Genomic DNA, 25,405 nt, shown 5'->3' on the forward strand with positions numbered 1-25,405 from the left:
ACCCACAGGGGGCCCAGCCTGGAGCGGCTTTGCGGTGGTCACCATCTCTGTGGCTGCCAGAGGCCCCCCGCTTTGGTCAGGGCAAGTCAGTGCGCTTCGGTCTTCCTGTGATCGCCCCCAGTGGATGAGTGCCGTTCTCCACGGGATGGATCTGTGTTTCCTGTGCCTGCAAGGATTGAAGAGCCTGTTCCAATTGTTAAAAAGCTGGGTGCTGGGCTTGGCGCTGCCATTTGATCTGGTCAAAGATCTCCAGGCCTCGGATTCCTGCCGGAGGGTGGGGATAAGCTGGTTCTGTCCTGGGGGGTGGGATGAAAGATGGAGGTGACAGTGCTGTGGGTAGTGCTGGCCGCTCAAAGCCTTTACTCTCCATCACTTGGGGCTCCCACTGCACTGCCTCTACCCGTCTCCCCCTGGCCTGAGAGCCCCTAGAGGCAGAGTGGACACCCCTTAAGGGACAGCAGTCCCGCTGTCCAGGCAGATGAGGTCCTTCATACAGGAACGAGTGAGGTCAGAGCCGGGAAGTGACTCAACATCGGTGCCGTCAGCTCTGTGCAGGGGGCTGCCCCCGACCCCTCGAAGCCGGCACCGCTGTCGGTGGGAGGATATGACCTTCTGCCACATGTCCTTGGGAACCGCCACCTTTGCAAGGCGGTCTCACACGGGGGACATTATCCCAGCGGCCTCGTCGGCCGGCTACTTTGCCCTCCATTTCCTTCCTTTCCTCACTCCAAGGAGGTTCCTCTGGCCATTTGCCAGGACTTGCTGGAAGGTTGGTTTCTTGAAAAATGTCAGCCGTGGGAGGCATCCGGAGTGCACAGCCCTCAGCAGACTCCCGTCCAGCCAGTTCTCCTCCGTCAAATGTGTCAAACTCAGGCCCCATGTGGCAGTCAGCAGGTGTGCAGCTTCAAGGGTGGTCCCTTAAGGTAGGTGCAGGGTGAACCCCAATACTGAGTCTCAGGGCACAGGCCACAAGGCTCCAGGTCACTGGCCTTAACATCCTTGGTCCAGTCAGGACCTCCCCCGCTTGACCCACTTGACTCTGGTCAGGAAGTGGGACACCAAAGTCACCTACAGCTCAGAAAGAGGATTTCTCCAAAAATGGGGCACTGGAGCTCCGATAAGAGGTGCCAAATTCCACCTTAAGACGTTCTGGCCAACCAGCTGTGCATGATGGGTCTTGTAAGGTAAGGCCCCCTAATACCGAAGGACTGCACCAACATTTAACATATCTTACCAACAGGATGTCTGACCATTTTCTTGTTGTTCCCAAATTTTGGGAGTATTATTCAGTGCTAACAATTCCATGGGCAAAAGCATGGCAACTTATTGTGCTCTTTTATATGTTTAACTTGGCAGATTGAGCATTTCCTGCATATTGTTGGGCCGTTTTTAATTTCTTCTTCTTCTGAGAGCCTCCTCACACCCTTTTTCCTACTGGCCTGCCCTCTTTCTTTCTTTTTAAAAAAATATATTTTATTGATTTTTCACAGAGAGGAAGAGAGAGGGATAGTTAGAAACATCAATGAGAATCATTGATCAGCTGCCTCCTGCATACCCCCTACTGGGGATGTGCCTGTAACCAAGGTCCATGCCCTTGACCGGAATCGAACCGGGACCTTCCAGTTCACAGACCCATGCTCTATCCACTGAGCCAATCCGGTTTTGGCGGTCTGTCTTTTCTTGATTTAGAGGTGCTCTTTGTATATTGCAGGTATTACTCTCCTTTGTCATAATTTTTTTTTTTTTTTCTATTTTCTCGGTTTCTAATTTTTTAAATGTCTTCTACGGAAAGTTTTACAGCGTCCCATGCGTGTCTTTTCTTTTCCTGGGTGTCAATTTCTCTCCCCGAGATGATTCAGCTGCCGCTTCAGAGGTTCTCAGAATCAGCAGCCACAAGGCTTGCAGCGGCAGCAAATCATGCTTATTCAAAAGAAAATGTTTACTTTAAAAATAGAACTGTCACCCCAAGCATTTATTGCAACATTAATAGATACGGGTAAAAATTATACAAGGCATAACAAAAGTAACAGCTTTATATTCACAGATGGTCAGATGCTGACAGACCAGAAACAAGATCTCTCTGTACACGGAGGTTGGTTGTTAGGAAAAGGCAAAGGCCGGTCTGAGGAAGGGTCTGTTCACAGGCTTTGGCGGAGCCATAATCCCCAGTTTTCTACCGATTCCTGCAGCCGCCTGAGGACCGTGTGCCGTTGATGTTGGCCTGGGGATGCCGGAGGATTGAGTCTTAGGAGATACCTTTCTGCATGTGGTGGATCTCCTAAAACATGACAAAGAAAATGGAAATGTTATATAAAACCCCCCAAAAAGTCTTTTTTTCTCTTAACCTGAAAGAGCTACATAACCCATGATTTTATTTTTCTTTTCTTTTAAAAAAAAAATACATTTTGTTGGTTTTTTACAGAGAGGAAGGGAGATAGAGAGTTAGAAACATCGATGAGTCATCGATCAGTTGCCTTTTGCATGCACCCTACTGGGGATGTGTCCGCAACCAGGGTACATGCCCTTGACCGGAATCGAACCTGAGACCCCCTCAATCCGCAGGCCGACGCTCTATCCACTGAGCCAAACCGGTTTCGGCAATAACCCATGATTTTCTTTGGCCTTATGGTCTCTCTGCCTGTAACCCCCTGGGTAAGGTCAGTTTGATTTACAATTCAAGGACTCTGCTGTTCTCCAGACAAATTTATCTCCCTAAAATGTCAAGGACTGTTTCTGAATTCTGGGACTCGGAGGCCAAATCATGTGCCTTCTCTCCAACTTCACCTTTCATAGCTGATAACCAGACTCCTCCCTCGGGACTACGGAGCCCAGATCTATTCTGATCATGTAAGAAAAGCATGGGCACCTTGTGTTTTGTTGTTGTTGTTATTGTTGTGCTTAAAAAAAAAAAAAAAAAAATATATATATATATATATATATATATATATATATATATATATATTTTTTTTTTTTTTTACCGAGAGGAAGAGAGAGGGATAGAGAGTTAGAAACATCGATGAGAGAGAATCATCGATCAGCTGCCTCTCGCAAATCTCCTACTGGGGATGTGCCCGCAACCAAGGTACATGCCCTTGACCGAACTCGAACCCGGGATCTTTCAGTCTGCAGGCTGATGCTCTATCCACTGAGCCACACCGGTCTCAGCACGGATCCCTTGTTTTAAGGCCCCAAATGCCTGGACAATATGCTCTGGAATTGCACAGTCCAGAGAAAGGTGGCTGGGTGGATGGAGGTGTGGCAGGCAGGCAGGGCAGAGCAGAGCTGAGCCAAGCCTCTTCCTGCCCAGCCCCAGCCAGGGGAAGGCTGCAGATGTGGCTCCCCGGGGAGGCCTGCGAGGGCTCGGGTCTGGCACGGCTCTGTCACCGCCACGTCGCCAGCAGCTCACTGGATCGCCTGCGCTCCCAGATCTGTGTTCTTGTACCTCCCACTCGCTGCCTTTACAGTCAAGGAAGAAGCAAGCCCTGGCCACAGCCAATTTCAAAGTCCCTCAAGCACCTCACTTCCCTGAAGACAATAGCTATTCTTCCCTCCTCCCTCCCACCCCCAATAAAAGGTAAAATAAGTAAGTAAATTAAAAAACCCCGCGGGGCCATATGTTTACAAGGATAACAGCCGGCAGCATTCTCTATAGAAGCCTTTTTCTTACTCGAGTATTTCCTGCTGCTTTGTTACCAGGCTGAGTTCATGCCTGACACAGATTCCACAGCAGCAGCATCGGGGGGCTGGCAAGTGGCCTCCTGCCTCTGAATCCGGGGCTACTGGTGTGTGGTAATTCTGGTGGGACTAGGGGAAGAGTGGTTTTTCAACATCGTGAAACTCTTGCTCCAGGGGCAGTCTGACCACAGAACTGGCAGAGATGTGCCAACCGGGCGGAGCGGCAGCCTGAATTTCCCTATGCACATTTCCTGCGGAGGTATGAAGTCCAGAGCAAAAAACCTGCTGTTTCTGTTGATTTACAGAATGAATCTGCCACCAGCAGCCTCCACCTCACGCAGCCCATCCATTTGACTCCCACTTAGGGAGCTGGGCACACAACTTGGGAACGAAATGCCATCACTGTGTGTTCTTCTCAAGTGGCAGAGTTTCGGTAGGGTGGAGAGTTAAGGACCCTGGCGGAGAGCCATGTTTGCTCTGCCATTGTGCAGGGACCTTCAACCAGGTGTGCAGTGGAACGGGAGGGAATCTTTCAGGGGCTCTGGGGAAATGAGGAGAATGAGGCCCAGACACAAAGAGGCCGTGATAAAGAAAAAAGAAGGCAACAAAACGTACCGGTTTTGGGCTCTAGGGATATCAAAGAAGAATCCCATCAGAGACACACAGGCTAATTAAAAACCAGCATCCAAACTGGGCCTAGCTTTGGAACTGACTGAGCTTTCTTACTTCTTATGAGATCAGGTTCTAGGCCACAGGGCAAAGTGCTTCACTCTTCTTCTTTTAAAAAATATATTTTATTGATTTTTTTACAGAGAGGAAGGGAGAGGGACAGAGAGCTAGAAACATCGACCAGCTGCCTCCTGCACACCCCCTACCAGGGATGTGCCCACAACCAAGGTCCATGCCCTTGACCGGAATGGAACCTGGGACCCTTCAGTCCACAGGCCGGCGCACTATCCACTGAGCCACACCGGTTTCGGCAAGTATTTCACTCTTATAGACCAAAGTTGTGAAAGCTAAACGACGGAGCCGATGATCACTTGAAATACGCTTTGTTTTGTCTGACAAGTAAAAATGAAACCACAACCATTGCCTAGGTCCTCCCAGGTAGATATGAAAATGCTCTGGGCCCTAGCTGGTTTGGTGCAGTGGGTAGAGCGTCGGCCTGAGAACCGAAAGGTCCTGGGTTCGATTCTGGTCAAGGGCAAGTACCTCAGCTGCAGACTCATCTCCAGCCTGGGCCCTGGTCAGGGCTCGTGCAGAAGGCAACCAGTTGATGTGTTTCTCTCACATCGATATTTCTTTCTACCTTTCCCTCTCTCTTCCACTCTCTCTCTCTCTCTCTTTAAAAACATATGTTATTAATTTTTTACAGAGAGGAAGGGAGAGGGATAGATTTAGAAACATCGATGAGAGAGAATCATCGACCAGTTGCCTCTTGCACGCCATGCCCCCCCACTGGGGATGTGCCTGCAACCAAGGCACATGCCCTTGACTGGAATCGACCCGGGACCCTTCAGTCTGCAGGCCTATACTCTATCCACTGAGCCACACCGGTTTCGGCCCACCCTCTCTCTCTATTAAAAAAAAAAATAAAAAAAATAAAAAAAAAAGCTCTGGGCAAGTGTGGGCGAGCCATGTCCAGGCTGGTCCAGGCTGGTCCAACCTTGCGGAAGCCCCCCACAGGCCAGGCCTTGGTTTCCTCATCATACGCCCCCGGGGGCTGGACCACACGCCTTTTAAGGACTCTGACTCCGTGTGGGCTCCTGAGGAAATGAGTATTTCCCAAAACGAAGGGATACATGAAGAAAATAAAATGTCCCCACTGAGGGACATCTGCTGGTCACTTGCGCATGAAAAACCGCAAAATTGAACTAACATTTACTAATGCTTTTAATTTCTGTATCCTGGAAGAATAATTAGCCCAGGCAAGATGTTTAGAGACTTAACGAGAAAGTGACAATTCGGTTACATTTGCCTTCCCCTTTCTTCCCTCAAAAAAAAAAAAATAAATAAAATAAAATAAATTTTTTTTTATTACCCAGAAGGAAGAGAGTTACAAAAAACTGCCAAAGAAAAACAACAGCTTCCAGAAAAAAAATTTTTAAAAATATATTTTATTGATTTTTTACAGAGAGGAAGAGAGAGGGTAGAGAGTTAGAAACATCGATGAGAGAGAATCGATCAGCTGCCTCTTGCACACCCCCCACTGGGGATGTGCCTGAAACCAAGGTACATGGCCTTGACCGGAATCTCCGCAGGCCAACGCTCTATCCACTGAGCCACACCGGTTTCGGCAGCTTCCAGAAATTTACCGAGGGTTTCTTTCCCTTTCCTGCCATCCAGACTGAGGGGATGGTCAGGACCCTGCCAGGCCTTACTCTCCTGGTGAGAATGGACAGTGTCCTTGCAGGAGACAGGGAGGGGGCTGTGCGAAGCAGTGCGATTAGGAAGAAATAAGAACACTGCCCAGGTCGTCACCCAGCACCTGACAATACCACCTGTGTTCCCCCTTGGTGTACTGTCAGTGCCCAGAGCAGATGGGTCCCAGCCCGGGGGCAGGCGCCTGTGGGGAAGGGAGGATGGAGGCCATTCTCGCAGTCTCTCGTAGCCTGGCTTGCCTGACCTTTGGATTTTCCTGCTGTGGACTCTTCCCTGCTGCCCTGCAGACTGGGAGGCTGGCTTTGCCAGAATGAATGGCAGGGAGTGTGCAGGGCCTCCAGATGGAGGCCTGTAGACTCTGCGGCAATGTAAGTGGTAGAGCAAGTACCGACAGAATCATAAAAGGAGGAGCCGAAACCGGTGTCGCTCAGTGGATAGAGCCTCGGCCTGCGGACTGAAGGGTCCCTGGTTCGATTCTGGTCAAGGGCATGTACCTTGGTTGCGGGCACATCCCCAGTGGGGGATGTGCAGGAGGCAGCTGATGGATGTTTCTCTCTCATCGATGTTTCTGATTCTCTGTCCTTCTCTCTTCCTGTCTATAAAAAGTCAATAAAATATATTTTTTTAAAAATGAGGCAACAAAGGTTTCTGTTCATTCAGCTAGTCTATGATTTGTAGTCTTTTAGGTGGAAAAGACTCTTAAGAAGAGCAATTATAAAAAAATTTTTTTTTCTAAGTTCAAGTCAAAATTGGAGTTTTTGCCAATTAGAAAGTTTTAGTGATAATCGACTTAGGAGTAGATTATTTTTAAAAACTAAAGCAGCCCAGCTGGCACGGCTCAGGGGTTAAGTGTTGGCCTATGAACCAGGACGTTGTGGTTGGATTCCCAGTCGGGGTACATGCCCCGGTTGCGGGCTCGATCCCCAGTGCGGGGCGTGCAGGAGGCAGCTGATTGGTGATTCTCTCTCATCATTGATGTTTCTACATGTCTCTCTCCCTCTCCCTTCCTCTCTGAAATCAATAAAAATGTTAAAAAATAAAGAAAGAAAATGAAAGCTAAAGCGAACTTTGGATCAAGCAGCATTTAACAATGGCTTGTTTTACCAAATGCTTCAAAGGAAAGCAAAGCAGCTGCGCTTTCGTACTCCCCCCCCCCCCCCCCCCCAATGCCCTGGGTTGCAGAACTTACCCTTTTGTCTTGAAATCACCGAAACCAGTTTTTCTCCTTTTAGGCCTTTGGCAGGCTGGCATCCTTTTCCTCTTTCTCTCATTTTTGGTTTTATTTGCAAAGTAGCGAGAAGATACAGGTGTTTCCTCGTCGCACTCCTCCGAGTCATTTCTCGCAGCGCTTCTGCTGCTGGACGGGCTCATCTGCGGGGAGCTGTCCTCAACTGCAAACGGACAACGCAGACATTTACCGGCGATGCCTGCTGGGCCAGTGTCGTTTCTCTAAACGAAGATGCACAACACACACCGTTCAGCTGACACACCTACCTGCTTTCCTGGTGTCTTCTTGCCACGTGGGTTTGACAATTCTTCAGGAACTAGGAACTGAACATTTCTTTTTAATTTCACAAAGCCCCAAAGTGCTCAGTGGCAATTTATTTTTTTAAAGGCAGAGGATGAAAATTTATTTTTAAAAAATTAGTGAGCCTCGCCAGTGTTGCTCAGTGGTTGGGCACCAACCTATGAACCAGGAGGTCACAGTTCGATTCCCAGTCGGGGCATATGCCCGGGTTGCAAGCTCGATCCCTAATGTGGAGTGTGCAGGAGGGGGCTGATCAATGATCCTCTCTCGTCATTGATGTTTCTTTCTCCCCCTTTCCTTTCCTCTCTGAAATCAATAAAAATATATATTTAAAAAATTTCTGTGATACTCTTTAACTCAACTGGAGACCTCAGGTTTAGCTCCTACTCTATGTTATGACTATACCTGATACTATTTGGGCAGTTAATCCTGTTAAGCTCTTTTAAAAGTTTGATGTGCTATATAAAAGATAAATTTTATTTATCAACTTACATATGCTGAAAATATAACACAATATAAGAGAAGCCTAAACTATGCTCTGTACCTCACTTCTGAACAACAGTTACTTAGTAACTGAAACTCCCAGGCCATATTTTCCTCTTCAAAGACAAAAACACCTTTTTGTTTTGGGGGACACTTCACATCCCATGTAGCATATGCGTAACACAAAGAAGCACACAAAGAGATGGTGACTTCCACAGGTATGGGCACCCCAACACATGGAAAGAACATGAAACCCCCACAGATAAATGCATTCCTCTGTTTTCTGAAGGACGGTGTTTCCCTCAGGCTACCTCGCTGCCTGGTAAAAAGGACAGGACGGGCTTTGTCCCTCCAAAACTGGTTCCCACAGAAAGGCCCAGCTGTGGGATTTGGGGATATGAAAAGGCCTTACCCATTTCCACCTGTAAAATGGGCGTTGTGCCGAAACCGGTTTGGCTCAGTGGATAGAGCGTCAGTCTGCGGACTGAAGGGTCCCAGGTTCGATTCCGGTCAAGGGCATGTACATTGGTTGCGGGTACATCCCCGGTGGGGGGTGTGCAGGAGGCAGCTGGTCGATGTCTCTCTCTCATCAATGTTTCTAGCTCTCTATCCCTCTCTCTTCCTCTCTGTGAAAAATCAATAAAATATATTAATAAAATAAAATGGGCGTTGTGAGGACTGAGCAATACAAAACAAAGCTCTTGGCACAGTGCCTGTCCCTCAATAGTGGCAGCAATTACCACTAGGCTGTCTCATGTGGGAAAAACCCTTCCAAACAAGTTACTGTAGTAAACAAACATGAAGTTCCCACCGAGGGACTGCCACTATTGTCCAAGCAAGGCCTTTAATGGGGTAATTACGATGCTGAGGAATGTATGAAAACCTTATTCTGCAGCATTTTGTTAATGAATGAAAAACAATCAGGAACAGACAGAACTTGAAACACATGCTCACTCTTTTCTCAGCCTGCTGACTTTTCCATTAGTCTGGAAAAGAAACCCCTACCGAGATCCCTTACAGAAACAGGAAAGACATTGAACTTGGCCTGCCTGCCGTGTCTTACCACATGGCAGCATGTTGGAGGAGGCCATAAGACTTTTGCACGTGTCCTGTCTCCTGCATCTTCCTTTGCTCTCCATTTCCTCTTAGCCTAAGGTGACCAAACATCCCGATTTTTAACAATTTGTCCTGCGGCGAAAAATCAGGACCTTTTTTAAAACGCCGCAGGACAAATTGTTAAAAATCGGGACTGTCCCGCCAAAAGCGGGACGTCTGGTCACTGTCTTAGCCAGTGCTTTCTATGGTTCAGTAGTGATGGGGTACGTAGTTAGAGATGCTTCGTGATAGGCCTGACGTAACCTTTGGCAACACCTGCTAGTGATGCACCGACTCGGGCAGATTCTTTCAATAGCTAACAATAAGATCATCTAGCGCTACAATTCCATGCTCATTTTCCCAAAGTATTTAAACTCCACTCCTCCATTTTATCTGCAGACACGCTTTCCAGACAACATGTTCCTTCCTCAGATAAGGAAACTGAAGCACAAGGTTATGTGTGGCTGCCAAGGACCACAGAGCGAGATGGTGGCAGGCCTGGGAGCTGCACTAGCCCAGTGGTCGGCAAACTCATTCGTCCAGAGCCGACTATCAACGGCACAATGGTTGACATTTTTTTTGGAAAGCCACATTTTTTAAACTTAAACTTCTTCTAACGCCACTTCTTCAAAATAGACTTGCCCAGGCCGTGGTATTTTGTGGAAGAGCCATACTCAAGGGGCCAAAGAGCCGCATGTGGCTGGAGAGCCGCAGTTTGCCGACCACGGCGACATGCCCCGAGTTCCCCAGGTATATTTGCCAAAACAGAACCAGCAAGCTCTGGGCTCAAAGGTCCTCCTTTGGATCCTAGGAGCATGTTTGGCAGTTGGCATCCTGCATGGGGCCTAAGCATCAGTGTCCTGTAAGAGGTGCCTGGCGCACCACTGAATGGTGCCCTGGGCACTTGAGTATCAGGGTGACAAAGTGTCTGAAGCATGAACACACCCGGAAACCACAGAGACTTAATCCGGTGAGATGCACCGCTTAACATGAAGACAGGCTTTCAGAAAACACGCATTTGGCTGTATACTGAACCTGGCAGCTCGGAGTACTTCTGTAATACTGCAATCACTTCTGCACCGTATTTTTCCAGTTTATCTTCGGTTACACCATCAATTTGAAGCAAAACCTCGGGATCGGAAGATAATGATTCTGCGCATGAACATAAAAGCAGGAATTAAAATGACCACCAACAGAAAACCCACTGGATTTGTGCTCATCCACCCATTCAGCACACGCTTGGTAAGTGCCAACCAAATACAGAGCACTGTGCACACGGGCCAATTTTCTGCCTGGCAGTTGGTGCCAACAGAGGCAGCAGGCAGGCCCAGAGGGCAGGAGCCCATCATCCAATTCCAGCAGCAAAGGTGCGTTAGGTCAGGGCTGAGAGGGAGGGAGAGCAAAGGACACGGGGTAACCAGGGTAACCGGAGAGGAACTGTGCGCCGTGCCTCAGAGTTTAAGCAGACTTTGCTATCTTCTCACAACAAAGGTTATTTAGGAGAATGACCACATTCATGTTTCTAGCTCTGACTTCTCCTCTGTGCTCCAGACTTGTATATCCAACTCAAAAAGACCGTAACTGATTTATTTTTTAAAATAAGAATTAAAAAAAATAAAAAAAAAATAAAAGAAAAAAATACATATATAGATTTCAGAGAGGACAGAAGAGGGAGAGATAGAAACATCAATGATGAGAGAATCATTGATCAGTTGCCTCCTGCATACCCACTATTAGGGATCAAGCCTTCAATCCTGGCATATGTCCTTGACCAGAATAGAATCCAGGACCCTTCAGTCCACAAGCCAACACTCCCAGGCGTCTTCAAACTACGGCCCGCAGAGGAGTCTGATCCGGCCCGCCAGGTTTTTTGGGCAGTGAGTGCAGCCGAGGTGTTACAGTAGGAATTAGTAGTTCATATAGTCCGGCCCTCCAGCTTTCTGAGGGACCGTGATCTGGCCCCCACTTTAAAAAGTTTGAGGACCCCTGCATCCATTGAGCCAAACCAGCCAGGGCCCGTAACTGAATTCTTACACGCCCCCAACCCAAACCCATTCTTCCTCCTGTCTTTCTGTCTGTGGGGTGAAGCGGGTCATCTGATTTTAACAAGTAGGCTGTTGAGTCCTCTGCACACAGATGGTACATCAGTCTCATAGCCGGACAAGCCTGTCATTTTAAAAGATCACTCTAGAAAATCACTGTGGAAAATGGATTGTAAGGGGAAGAGCAGAAACTAGGAGCCCAGAGGGAGGCACTGAGAAGCAAGCGAGGATGTCGCAAATTAGGATATAGCAGCGGAGACAAAGAGGAGATGGATCTGGATGCATTTGAGAGGCTGGTCTGTAGGAGTCATTGATGCACTGGCTACGGGGAGTGAGGGAGTAATAATTCCTACGTAGACTTCAGCAAAGGGTGGATTTCAAACCTTCGATTTTTTCACATCATTCCTATGTTTAGAGGAAAAGGAACAGATCTTTGGGACAGACTAGAAGGTTTATAGAGGGCGTTGGTGGGAGAGGAAGTGGGAAAGGCAAGTAGAAATGCAGATCCTTGATAGACTTTGAACTTTATCTGGAGAGCTGTTGGCGTTTTAACAGAGGTTTTTTGTTTTTTGTTTTTTTTTAAACATATTTTATTGCAGGCACATCCCCGGTAGGGGGTGTGCAGGAGGCAGCTGATCGATGTTTCTCTCATCGATGTTTCTAACTCTCTATCTCTCTCCCTTCTCTCTGTAAAAAAATCAATAAAATACATATTAAAAAATATATATATACATATATATATATACACACACACATAATTTGGAAGTCAGGCTTTGAATGTGAATTTTTACAAGTACCTAAATCAACTCACTTTAATTTTATGCATTTTTCATGTACAAGCAGAAAAAGTCAAAATAATTTTCAACCAAAAGCGCTGTGTTCCAGTTTAATTAGCAGAATTTTTCTTTCTCAATAGCTCATAAAATAGCAGTGTCTTAAAGTAGATGGCGTCTTAGAGTTGATGAAGTACCACAATGACCTATGGTGCTAGGAACGGGAATGGAGGAGAGAGAAGCTGATGATGATGGGACTTTAGGAAGGTAACGCACACTACTAGTTAGTCACCGATGTAACACCTTATTTTCCAAGGGCTTTACCATTAGAATTCTGGTTGAGCTATCTGGAGCTTTGGCAATAACTCAGGGCATTTATTAACCGAAGACACAGAAGAGTGCTTGATCCGGATTCAAAGGAGCATAACACATCGTCTCTTTTCATGAGGAACTTGGCTCCTCATTGCAGAGACATCATTATAATAACACAGCTAGATCTCATAAAGGCAGGCACAAATGGACGCATAATCATAAGGAACATCTGGTATGAGAGACTGCAATTATCCATAGTCTAACATCCAGCATGGGGAGAAAGTGTCTCAAGAATAAGTTCAAATGGTTTCTCTGGGCTTTCATTTAGAGATTAAATAAGAGTGATACAAAAGCCCGAGATACCTTTATGCACTCAGCAAGTTCATTAGCAAGGCTAACCTTGGGCCTATTAATTGATGCCACGGAGCAGAAGGCTCACGCACGCCTACCTGCAAGCTTCTTGAGAGTGACCGTGTTGAAGATATTGAAGTAATGGACGCCAAAGACTTTCCCCAGAGATTTGCACACTTCTGTGAGTTCTCCGAGACACTTCTTAACCACCTCTTCCCGCTGGGAAACCTTCGTCACTAAGGCTTTTTGTTTCTTGATACGGCTGGAATTTTCCGTCTCCATGAAGTCAACCTATGAGTGAGAAGAGAGAGGAATCATAGGAGTGAGTGTGTGTGTATGTGTGTGTATGCACTTGCATCAACATAGGGGATTTAATGCTTCATTGCATTTTTTTTGGGGGGGATACTTCTTTTATGCCAAGTGGATAGTAAGCCCTTTGGGAACAGGAGCTGTGCATTCTCCATCTTTGTACCCCCAGTGCCTAGTACAGAATTACTTCTTCTTTTTCTTTTCTTTTTATTTTTAATATTTTATTGATTTCTTACAGAGAGGAAGAGAGAGGGATAGAGAGTTAGAAACATCAGTGAGAGAGAATCATCGATCAGCTGCCTCCTGCACACCCCTCATTGCCCTTGACCGGAATCGAACCTGGGACCTTTCAGTCCGCAGGCCGACGTTCTATCCATTGAGCCAAACCGGTTTCGGCCAGAATTACTTCTTGACAAATGTTAGTTTAGTAAATACGTGGTGATTTAGTGATCTGATAATCCATTAAGTTCACTTTGAGAGTTATTGTATTACTTGGGTTCCATTTTAAGGTCTCTTTGCAAATTAAGAGGAACACACTATGTTCATATAAGATAGTAGAAATAAGTTCAGTACCCACAAGCTTTGGAAAAGAGAGTTTAATTTGGAAAAGAGAGTTTTAATTTGCAGTAATATATTTCTGTCTACTCACTGAAATAATAAAATATTATAAAAATAAAATCAACATTTCAAATGCCGTACCTTTAAATACCCATTCAGTAAAGCTTGTGCTTTACTTCCAAGCATCACATAGGCAATGGGTTGGTCGTTGGCATTGATAAATAAGTCTTCATCCAAGATCTTGTCGAGTATCAGCTTTTTAAAAAGCCTTTCAGCATTGTGCCGTGAATATGAAGACCCCTTTCCAAATATTCCCGACTGGATTTTTGCACTCTTACTCCCTGGTGAGAAGGGGAAAAAAGTCAGATGGTAAATGTAGGCACACCATAACGCTCTAATAGAGGTCATTTGTGGGCAGGTCTGGTGAAATGGAATGCATCATTTACCACAACAAGATATAAATTATTAAAACTTACCTTAAAATAAAAAATAAGAAAATGCTTACATACCTACACCAATAAAAGAGAAAAATGCTAATTGACCATACCTTCGCTACACCCACAGCCAATCAGAGCGAGTATGCAAATTAACCCAACAAAGTTTATGTTTAATTTGCATATGCTGAGGGAGGGAGGGAGGAGTGAAGACTGAAGACAGCATAGAAGGAAGAGGGAGGGGAAGTATGGCCTCGGTGAGTGGCAGTGGCAGGAGGGAAAAGTGTGGGGGGTGGGGGTGGGGGTGGGGGAGGTGGCGGAGGGAAGCCTACTGGAAGCCCTGTTTTTGCAGGGATCTTCCTGCAACGGGCACCTAGTGATTATATAAAAATGTGAAATTATACGTACAATATGATAAATATGTGATTGTGAGCAAACACATTAAAATATCAGCAGTTTTTTCTGGGGTTATTTGTATTCTTTCCAGTTTTCTACATATTGCAATATAGTGATCATGTATAACTCTTATAATAAGTTGTTTTATCTGCAATCCTTTGTTCCCCTGAAAAAGGTCCAAACTAGGAGAAGGCAAGAACCCTGAAAGGGAAGACTTGGCACCGAAGCTGCTTTTGTCCTGAGGAAAGAGACAGTCCAGAGGAAAAAGCTGAGAAACTGAGCAACTCCTCCTCTTACTCCAATCCAGGCTATTGATTTTTTTTAAATGAAGGAACCTCTTAATTGTTTATATATTTAATTAATGTGCTATCTGGGAAAAAGAGACTATATAGTACAGAAGGATTTATAATTAAAAGCAACATTCCTCGGCCCCACCCTCCCCTCCTGTCCCACCGGAACCCTAACCCTTGCCGTCATTCTCCAGCCCAGGGGTGGGGAACATCTGGCCTGATCTGTATCAGGCACACAGAGTCCCTGGGCCTGGCCCTGCCAAGGCATTAGGGTGAGTTAATTAAATGTTTGCCCAAATAGAGCAGGCTACTTTTTAAGCTGATCATTTTGAATGGCCCTCAAATGATGTTGTAAATATCCAAATGGCCCTTGGCAGAAAAAGGGTCCCCCCCGACCCCTGCTCTAGCAGGTCACCACCTGACATTTACCTGATGAACCCCCAACTACGAAAGAAGAGGCTTCATCTCATTTATGCCACCCCCTTCACTTTATCCTGCCCCAAATTTTGCTATAATACTGGTTCATCTGTTTAATATTTCTGTAACTTTATTTTTTTATTTTTAATGTATTTTATCAATTTTTTACAGAGAGGAAGGGAGAGAGATAGAGAGCCAGTAACGTCGATGAGAGAGAAACATCGACCAGCTGCCTCTTGCCTACTGGGGATGTGCCCGCAACCAACGTACAAGCCCCTGACCGGAATCGAACCCCGGACCTTTCAGTCTGCAGACCGACGCTCTACCACTGAGCCAAACCGGTTTCGGCAATATTTCTGTAACTTTAGATAGAATTTTCGACTCTCTCTCCCCTCTATCTAAATTAGCATCTCAAACCTTCTGTGTACTCTTCTTTCATTTTTATTTATTTATGTACTTTTATATCAAGATGAACATATACATCCTGTCCTGTTCTCTAACCATATTTAAGTCTATATGTTGATGCCAAGTGTTGTAGCTAATCAACAGTTAATAAGTTTCCTTCCCCACTTGGCATGCTGTGCCTCTTGTGCAATCCCAAGGAGGATGTTTACGGCATTCAGGCAAATGGATTATTTTTTTTGGTAGATTTCATCAATTACTCAGAATCATGTGACAATTTCCTTTGTTTTACATATAATCTTAGGTCTCCTGTGTAATTTTCCCCCTCAAGTTTCTAAGCCCCTTTCTCCCTTTTTGGTTGAGAAGGAACATTTGTATTTTTCACTGCCATCAATTAAATATTTCATTTCTATCCTGGCCAGTGTTGCTAAGTGGTTAGAATGTTGGACCCGCACACCAAAAGGTCGCGGGGTCAAGGGCGTGTACCAGGATTGCAGGTTCGATCCCTGGCCCCGGCTGGGGCACATGTAGGAAGGAGGCAACCAATCGATGTGTCTCCTTCACATTGATGTTTCTCTTTCTCTCTCACCCTCTCCTCTCTTTCTCTCTCTCTCTCTCAAAAAATAAATAAAATAAATAAATAAAAGACCTAGCTGGTTTGGCTCAGTGGATAGAGTGTCAGCATGCAGGCTGAAGGGTCCCAGGTTCGATTCCAGACAAGGGCACATGCCCAGGTTATGGACTCAATCCCCAGTGGAGGGGCATGCAGGAGGCAGCCAATCAATGATTCCCTTTCATTATTGATGCTTCTCTCTCCCTCTCCTTTCCTCTCTGAAATAAAGAAAAAATATATAAAAAAAATAAATATCTTCAGGTGAAGATTCAAATAAATGAACGAATATATTTTAAAAAGCCCAGCCAGTATGGTTCAGTGGTTGCGCATTGTTCTATAAACTAGAAGGTCAAAGCTCAGTTCCTGGTCAGTACACTGCCCAGGTTGCAGGCAGTCACGTGCACTGAAAAGCCGGTTTGAATCCAGATTGTGGGCTCAATCCCCAGTCCAGGTTGCATACAGGAGACAGTGATCAATGTTTCTCTCTTTCTCCCTTCCTCTCTAAAACTCAATTTTAAAAACACACACCATAAAGTGTTTCTTTCTGGAAAAACAAGTCAGCATAATTCATAAAAACCGATTTTCTTTTGTTAGTCGAAAAAGGTTTTATCCTGAAGCCCTTCACTTCTATAAGAGAACAGACAAGAGAATTCTTTAGATGTTCAACATCAATTGATAAAATGCAAAAATTAAAAAAAATATATTTTATTGATTTTTTTAAAATGTGATCTTCTGACTCTTGTTTTGAATGTCTTTGATGATTTATTTTTTATTTATTTTTAATATATTTTATTGATTTTTTACAGAGAGGAAGGAAGATAGATAGAGAGCTAGAAACATCGATGAGAGAGAAACATCGACCAGCTGCCTCTTGCACACCCCCCACCGGGGATGTGCCCACAACCAATGTACATGCCCTTGACCGGAATCGAACCCGGGACCTTTCAGTCCGCAGACCGACAACGCTCTACCGCTGAGCCAAACCGGTTTCGGCTTTATTGTTTTACAGAGAGGAAGAAAGAGGTATAGAGTGTCAGAAACATTGATGACAGAGAAACATCAATCAGCTGCCTCTTGCACACCCCCTATTAGAGATGTGCCCGCAACCAAGGTCCATGCCCTTGACTGGAATTGAACCCGGAACCTTTCAGTCTGCAGGCCGACGCTCTATCCACTGAGCCACACCAGTTTCGGCGATATAACGCAAACTAAGAAAACAGAACACTTACCCAAGAAAATGTCAACCAGCATATTCATGGTGAATCTCCCACAGGGACCGACATGGTTTCTGTTTCCCATTCCTTGAGATGAACTATGTTCTTGGACAAATCTTACAATATTTTTCACATCGTCAGTCACATCTCGTGTCTTATAATCCTATGAATAAAAAGAGATTACTTTCTATGATAATTAAGATGAGACCTAGATTGCTAGGGTTTACTAACCAGTACTGTCATAAATCAACCGTTTCCACATCAAAATCTAAGTAAGTTTTGCATGTTCATTTTCCCCCAAGTTCTTATATTAACCTTGTGTCTAGAAGAGTTAGCACTCTGTTTTATTACTGCTTCGCAGACATATACATCTTGTCTTTCAATGACCTGACAGTACTCTCCAGGTAAGAATATTCTTAGAAAACAAAAAACACCCTTCAGAACCCCTAGAACAGTGGCCCGTTATGTACTGGCTGGTGACTTCCGAGATGAAAAACATGCACATTGATGAGTTTCCCATCTCTTTTGGGTCTTTGATGCCACAGTCTATCTTCTTTATTACCTCCTGTCAGTTCCCTTTCTCATCTTCCCCTTGGCTGACTCCAAACACTGCCTATTTTCCAAAGCCCCCATTACCATATGCTCTCTCCGCTGGTTCTCCAAACGAGCAATCTAACCACCTGCGTGTCTCCTAAGCTGTGTCCTGCTTCTGCTCTGTGCCTCTGCACATGCAACTCCATATATATATATATATATATATATATATATATATATATATGTGTGTGTGTGTGTGTGTGTGTGTGTGTGTGTGTGTGTGTGTGTATATATATGTATTTTATTGATTTTTTACAGAGAGGAAGAGAGAGGGATAGAGAGTTAGAAACATGGATGAGAGAGAATCATCGATCAGCTGCCTCCTGCACACCCCCCCACCGGGGATGTGCCTGAAACCAAGGTACATGCCCTTGACAGGAATCAAACCCAGGACCTTTCGGTCCGCAGACCAACACTCTATCCACTGAGCCAAACCGGTTTTGGCTGTTTGCACTTCCAATACATGGCCACAAACCTCAACTGGACGCTTAACGCTGCCAGATCATTTCCATGCATCTCTTAGAATGGCAGTCGGCAAACTACAGTCCGTGAGCTATACCGCCTGCTTTTGTAAATCAAATTTTACTGGAACACAGCCATGGACAACCAATGCATTTATTGCTTATGTCTGCTTCGGGCTAAAAATAGCAAAGCCGATTAGTAGTTGTGACAGAGGCCGTGAGTCTAAGGCCCAAAGGCTTAAAATATTTACTCTCTGGCCTCTTAAGATAAAGTTTACTGACCCCTGTCTTAGATGACTGTTTTACTCTCTCCTTTCTGTTCAGTCCCTTCTCTTGTCCTGTCAGCTGACGACCCTGCTTCCTACTTGAGAAAGCTGAAGCAACCAGGAAAGATTTCACAAACTTCCTCCATTACAGCTCTGTTAGCACCTGCCGCGTTTCCTCATCCTTCTGCCTGTTATAACTGAACTACCCGAGCTTCTGTCTGAAGCCAACCTCTCTCCTTATACTCTAGATCCCATCCCCTCTGCCTACTCAAGAACACTGTTTCAGCTCTGACTGGTTTGGCTCAGTGAATAGAGCATCAGCCTGCAGACTCAAGGGTCCCAGGTTCGATTCCGGTCAAGGGCATGTACCTTGGTTGCGGGCACATCCCCAGTGGGGGGTGTGCAATAGGCAGCTGATCAATGTTTCTCTCTCACTGATGTTTCTAACTCTCTATCCCTTCCCCTTCCTCTCGGTAAAAAAAAAAAAAAAAAAAAAAAAAAAAAAAAAAAAAAAAAATCAATAAAATATATTTAAAAAGAACAACAACAACGAAAAAGCTTCATTAATTCTCTCCCATTCTTATACACCAAATTGTCATCCTCTGGAGGCAAATTCCTATCCGCACTCAAAGGTCTATTTCTCCCATCTTTTCTGGACTCCATTTCCCATTCCAGTTACTGTTTCATTTCTCTGTTCGTCTTTCAAACAAAACTGGAAAGAGTCTTATATATTATTCACTGCCTCCAATTTTGCGCCACCCTACTGAAACTAGTCAAGTCACGGTCACTGTGGTTTCTGCAGGGCCAATGGTTAAGTCTAAAGTCCTAATCTAGCCGAAACCGATGGATCAGTGGATAGAGCGTTGGTTTGCAGACTGGAGGGTCCCAGGTTCGATTCCGGTCAAGGGCATGTACATTGGTTGTGGGCACATCCCCGGTGGGGGGGGTGCAGGAGGCAGCTGATCGATGATTCTCTCATTGATGTTTCTAACACTCTATCCCTCTCCCTTTCTCTCTGTAAAAAAAATCAATAAAAAATATATTAAAAAAAAAAAAAAAAGTCCTAATCCAATGGTGAATTCTCAGTCCTAACTGCACTTGGCTTAGCAGCCGCATTGATCACTACTTAAGCACTCCGCCTGGAATACTTAGTTTCTTTGGTTTCCCTCTTATCTTAACTCTCTTCTCTTTCTTGGTCTTCTCAATCTCTTAATGTCCCGGAACTCAAACTTTGGTTTTCTCCTCTTCTGTCTATAAACTTATACCCCTGAAGATTTCATATGCTCTTATGTCTTTAAATAACATCTATAAGTTAAACACCCCCAAATTTATATGCATTGCCAGCCTCTTTTTAGAATTTCTGGATCTAATGGGCATATCTAACCCAATACGCCCCAAACGGAATTCCTGATCCTTCCGGCCAGACTGCCTGACCCAAACATCTTCGCTGAGGATCCCTCCATACTTTGAGTGACTCAGCCCATCCAGCTGCTGCTCTGGCCTGCCACGACCTCTTTCCTGACTCCCAGCCCTGCCCACCACGTGGGCTCCTTTTTAATCCCTCAAATGCACAAGCCTGCCCCTACATGAGGGCTGTTGTTCTTGGCTTCAGCCAGGAATGCCCACATCCAGAAAGCTGCTCAGCCAACTCTCTTCTTCAAGGTTTTGCTCAGACGTCACCTTTACAATAGGACTTCTCTGGGCCACCTTATCTAATACTGCGTCCTGCATCCCATCCATCAGTCCTGCCTCCTGATAATGCTGTGCTTTTCGCCACAGCCCTTACCCCTTAACATGTGCTTATCATGTGTATTGTTTGTACTCAGCCTCCTTCTGCTAGAATGTGAGATCCTCAAGGGCAGGGACCTTTATGTTTTGTCCTGTAATGTATCCCTAATTTATATGGCGATGCATATACATTTGGGGGTGTTTAACTTATAGATGTTATTTAAAGGCATCAGAGCAGGTGAAATCTTCGGGGGTATAAGCGCCTGTCACAGAGTAGGCACTCAACAAATATTTGGTGAATCGAGTGCTCTGATTAGCAATGTCTACAGAGTTGGGTGCGGTGGGTGGAGACGGCCATGAATCCAGATTGCGCCCCAAGAGAGACTCAGCCACCTTTGCTCTGGCTGGTGTCGCATGTCCGGTTGTAACCACACTGGTCACACATAGGTCTGTCTCCCCTCCAGGCTACCAACGAGCCCCACCACGCTCTTTTGTGAATCCCTAGCGGCTTACCCAGACATTGAAAGTAACATATCAAATGAGAAAATGAATGCTCTGTTCACTGTAGACATTAGAACACGGCATTACCATAATAGGTGCAATCAAGTGCTTGCATTTGACAATCTCCCAAGGTTATTTTTAGGACAAATGATAGCAAACTCAACTAGAAGTTATTGCCACTACTCTTCCTAGTTTAAAAAAAAAAAAAAATCAGTTTATAGAGTCATCTGATCGATCTGAATTCACACACACAGGACTCCAGTTATCACAACTCTTTTGAGAGTGAGATCTTTAAATACAGATTAGAGTTGAATTGAAAATATTGTACTTGTTCATTTTGGATTTTTTGTATAATGATGTTTTTTAAAGTATCCTATAATTACTAGTGCACATATATAATAACCCCAGTATTCTGGGTAGGTCCAGTATATTTTTAAGGGCTTCTAATTCTAAAGATATCCCACAGAATATTAAAATGTTCCATTCCAAATGACTATGGGAAGGAAGCAATCTTTCTGTTTAATTCCTTAGGGGCCACTATTTTCATCTAACTTTTTTTTTTTTTTTTTTTGGGTAGCAAAGACAGTTTTATTGATTGAGAAGGCTTATCTCAAGAAGATGGGAAAAGTAATTCTTAAATCCATCTTTCATCTAACTTTTCTATAGCAAGAGGAGAAAGTTTTTTCCCCATTTTACCTTTGCTTGACAGCAATTATCACAAGAAACTTCTGAGTGTTTCTTACAAAACTCAGGGTTAAATCCAATTTCACCAAAGTAAGCCAAAAGCTGTATTCGCCTGCATTCTGTTATATTTTCACAGTAATGTACCATACTGTACAGATTATTAAAGTGAGTCTCTCTTGTATGATGGTTTCCATCTTTTTCCACTAAAAGAAATGAAGAACATAGCAAAAAAAAAAAAAAAGACTTATTAGAGTAGAAAAACAAAAGAGAATATCACAGAAATATTTCTAATACATTCATGTGACTTTAAATGTTAAATGAAATAATTATTAATAGCATTGCAACTCAACGTGACATTCTATATTATAATTAATGAAATATTTATGGGCATCCCTTAAGGTATAAATCTTTATTATTCTCGATGATCTGCATGATATGCACATCTTAAAAACTCCCATATTTATATAAGCACTTCTGTTTTCTGTAACTAGACCAAAAGTACCACAATGCCAGAAATAGGATGCCACTATCGCGAGCCTGAAGGGGGACTTACTGAGGATAAGCCTCTTCAGTCTGGTCACGTCATGGTAGGTATAGAAAAGCAGGCAGTGAGAGATTTCCCCGTCTCTTCCAGCGCGGCCGGACTCTTGGTAGTAACCCTCCACGGATTTAGGGAGAGACGCGTGGATCACAAATCGCACGTCGGGCTTGTCAATCCCCATCCCAAATGCAATGGTCGCACAGATGACCTGAAGTGAGAGCAAAAGCCTATTAGCCTCAGAATGCATTACAACCGTCATTTTTTTTTTTTTAATAATTTTAAAAAATATATATTTTATTGATTTTTCACAGAGAGGAAGAGAAAGATAGAGAGTTATTGTAGAAACATCGATGAGAGAGAATCATCAGCTGCCTCTTGCACACCCCCTACTGGGGATGTGCCCGCAACCAAGGTACATGCTCTTGACCGGAATCGAACCCAGGACCCTTCAGTTCGCAGGCCGACGCTCTATCCACTGAGCCAAATCGGTCCCGGCAAAACCGTCATTTTTATAACAGATGCTCCCAAACGCTTTCTCTTCTAATTTGTTTTCAAATGCACTCTAGACAACAATCTAGTATCTTAACTTGGTCCCGTTATTTAGCACAACTAATGGGAGATTTCCATATTGGCAATTTGCAGTTTTATTAAGATCCAAGAAAGTAAAGAGACTCTGGATGGGGCAGGCATTTTCTTGAGCGGCTTGGTATTGTCTCCTGCGGGAGCCAGAATCAATAGCAGCCACCTCTCAACGTGCTGTCACTGGTTGTTCTCGTGTGTTTTTGATAAGGTGGTGTGAGTGCCCCGCACACTGCCGGGGTGTCCAGGCCAGTGATGAGAAACGTGCGGCTCAGCAGCTCAGGGCTTGAGTGTCGAGGTCACTGCTGCCAGCTTCTCTGATGATTCACCTGTTCGGTGTATACCATCCGTTCTCCCAGCAACAGCAGCTGATCATACAGCGGCTTCTTTTACTCATCAGTGAATCTCAGTCAAAACGTGAAGTTTTTATCGAAACTCATGTTGAGTAAAAGTCTGAGTGGCTTATACCAAAAAAAAAAGAAAAAAAAAAAAAAAAAAGACTGGAGACCCTCCATCTTGGCCTATGCAAATTACTTAGTGGAAGCAACGCGATAAATTTCAGGAGCTTGATAGATAAATCAGGGTTTAGTAAAAAAAAATCACCTTCAAGAGTATCCATTTCCTTTGCAAATTTAAGGCCTATGTAACCCAGACAAAAACATCGTATCTCCAGGCAAAAATTACGTTATATAAATAAAGCTATTTTTAAAAAATTAATAGCTACCACAAAAGTGGCATTTTAAAAGCAAATGAACTATTTGGCAGCTAGAATGAGGCTAATGACACGATCTCAGTAACCAGAGAAGGGAACTGCAACCTATGGAGCAGGCGGATGGCAAATGGGGACAAGGACATTCATCAGGCTGGGAATGGCAGCAGCATGCTGTCTAGGCTGCTGGTCCATCTAAATTTATGGCACTTTTTCAAAAAAATATATTTTATTGATTTTTTTTACAGAGAGAAAGAGAGAGAGATAGAGAGTTAGAAACATTGATGAGAGAGAATCATCAATCAGCTGCCTCCTGCACAACCCCCACTGTGGATGTGCAAGACACATGCCCTTGACCGGAATCGAACCTGGGACCCTTCAGTCCGCAGGCCGATGCTCTATCCACTGAGCCAAACGGGTTTTGGCTAAGTGTCTGGCACTTTGATCTCGGTAAACATCCTTGGAAAGAGGAAGTCTCCAGTAGCCTCTAGGGGTGGAGAGCAGATAGACTGCGGAGCAAGATGGCCCCGCCCACAAGCCCACAGGGTGTGGTCACCAAGGTTCCAAGAACCCTGGTTGGGCGGATACATGACTCAAGGCCACAGATGACAGCCAGCTCTTTCCGAAAGCCTTTACCTGGGGAACTGGCTTTGTTTAGTTATTTCCTTCTTAGTTTTGTGTTGCATTTAAAACTTCAAGCTATAATAGCTTCGTAGTGAAGAAAAACAACCAAGTTTTATCCTAATTCACAAATCCAACAAGACCAAGGCTGTCCAGATGGTTGTGCCCTGACGTCTGAGAGTAGAAAACAATTCGATTAAAAAAAAAATGTTTAACCAATTTTTATTTTTATAAATATATATTTTATTAATTTTTTACAGAGAGGAAGGGAGAGGGATAGAGAGTTAGAAGCATCGATGAGAGAGAAACATGGATCAGCTGCCTCCTGCACACCTCCTACTGGGATGTGCCCGCAACCAAGGTACATGCCCTTGACCGGAATCCAACCTGGGACCCTTCAGTCCACAGGCCTACATTCTATCCACTGAGCTAAACCAGTTAGGGCTAACTAATTTTTTTAAAACTGTATTTTTATCAAAGTGTTTATATATATATATATATATATATATATAATAGAATATACTATGTACATATTTTTATTTATTTATATCTTTAAAAAATATCTTATTGATTTTTTTACAGAGAGGAAGGGAGAGGGATAGTTAGAAACATAGATCAGCTGCTTCCTATACACCCCCTACTGGGGATGTGCCTGCAACCAAGGTACATGCCCTTGACAGAAATTGAATCATTTCTATGAAATGTCCAGAATAGGAAAATCTATAGAGACAGATTAGTAGTAGCTGGTAGATTAATGGTTACCAGGGAATGGAGGGTTGCAGGGAGTGAGGAGTGGCTGCTAATGGATATGGAGTTTCTTTTTAGGATGATGAAATGTTCTAGAATTAATGGTGATGGTTGCATAATCTTGTGACTACACTAAAACCACTGACTTGTAAACTTTTTTGAAAGGGTGAATTTTATGGTCTTGAATTAATCTCAATAAAAAAATTTTTTTTAATTTAAGAAAGAGCAACTTTATAAATCTTCAAAAACATTTCTATTTCAGTCTTATTTTGATGTCTACTACTTATGGTAAAAACCATTTTCATTTAAGTAAGCAAGTTTGCTTAGATGCTATAAAAAAATTACTTGTTTATCTTTAAAAACGTCACCTGACAGCCATCCTGGTTGATCCACTTGTGCTGCACTTCGTCCCTGGCAGAGTCACTGAGGCCAGCGTGATAGGCAAGAGCGGGAAGCCCATTCTTCTGTAAGGTGTCAGCCATCGTGTCACATTCCCGCCTGGAGAGGCAGTAAATTATCCCTGAGTCATCTGCCAAGAAATGAGGAGTTGTAACATAAATAACAGCACAATCTATACCACGTTCTTTGAAACATATGAGACGTCAATAGACCTCCATAATCTTCTTAAAGTAGATAGAAGAATTCAAGCAAGGCCAAAACCAGTATGGCTCAGTGGATAGAGAATCGGCCTGCGGACTGA

General features: G+C 44.2%; 1 protein-coding gene across 3 annotated transcripts in view; it reads right to left on the bottom strand.

Annotated features, from left to right (window-relative positions):
• Window positions 1-1,957: 1,957 nt before the first annotated feature.
• The window catches only part of BLM (BLM RecQ like helicase), a 65,112-nt gene continuing 41,664 nt past the window's right edge, over window positions 1,958-25,405 (bottom strand). For 2 of the 3 annotated variants that reach the window (XM_036415593.2, XM_036415596.2), the window contains 9 exons: window positions 25,074-25,234; window positions 22,062-22,257; window positions 21,521-21,711; window positions 17,290-17,437; window positions 13,650-13,849; window positions 12,740-12,932; window positions 10,199-10,315; window positions 7,247-7,448; window positions 1,958-2,278 (listed from right to left, as the gene is read on the bottom strand). In XM_036415593.2, coding sequence (XP_036271486.1) covers window positions 2,101-2,278; window positions 7,247-7,448; window positions 10,199-10,315; window positions 12,740-12,932; window positions 13,650-13,849; window positions 17,290-17,437; window positions 21,521-21,711; window positions 22,062-22,257; window positions 25,074-25,234 — 1,586 coding nt within the window. In that variant the 3' untranslated portion in view covers window positions 1,958-2,100. Of the gene's footprint in view, window positions 2,279-7,246; window positions 7,449-10,198; window positions 10,316-12,739; window positions 12,933-13,649; window positions 13,850-17,289; window positions 17,438-21,520; window positions 21,712-22,061; window positions 22,258-25,073; window positions 25,235-25,405 lie in introns of those variants that run through there. The other variant, XM_045573441.1, reaches the window with a different exon arrangement.

Source organism: Pipistrellus kuhlii, unplaced genomic scaffold (genome assembly GCF_014108245.1).
Source record: "Pipistrellus kuhlii isolate mPipKuh1 unplaced genomic scaffold, mPipKuh1.p scaffold_m20_p_50, whole genome shotgun sequence".
In the NCBI taxonomy this organism is placed as follows: Eukaryota; Metazoa; Chordata; class Mammalia; order Chiroptera; family Vespertilionidae; genus Pipistrellus; species Pipistrellus kuhlii.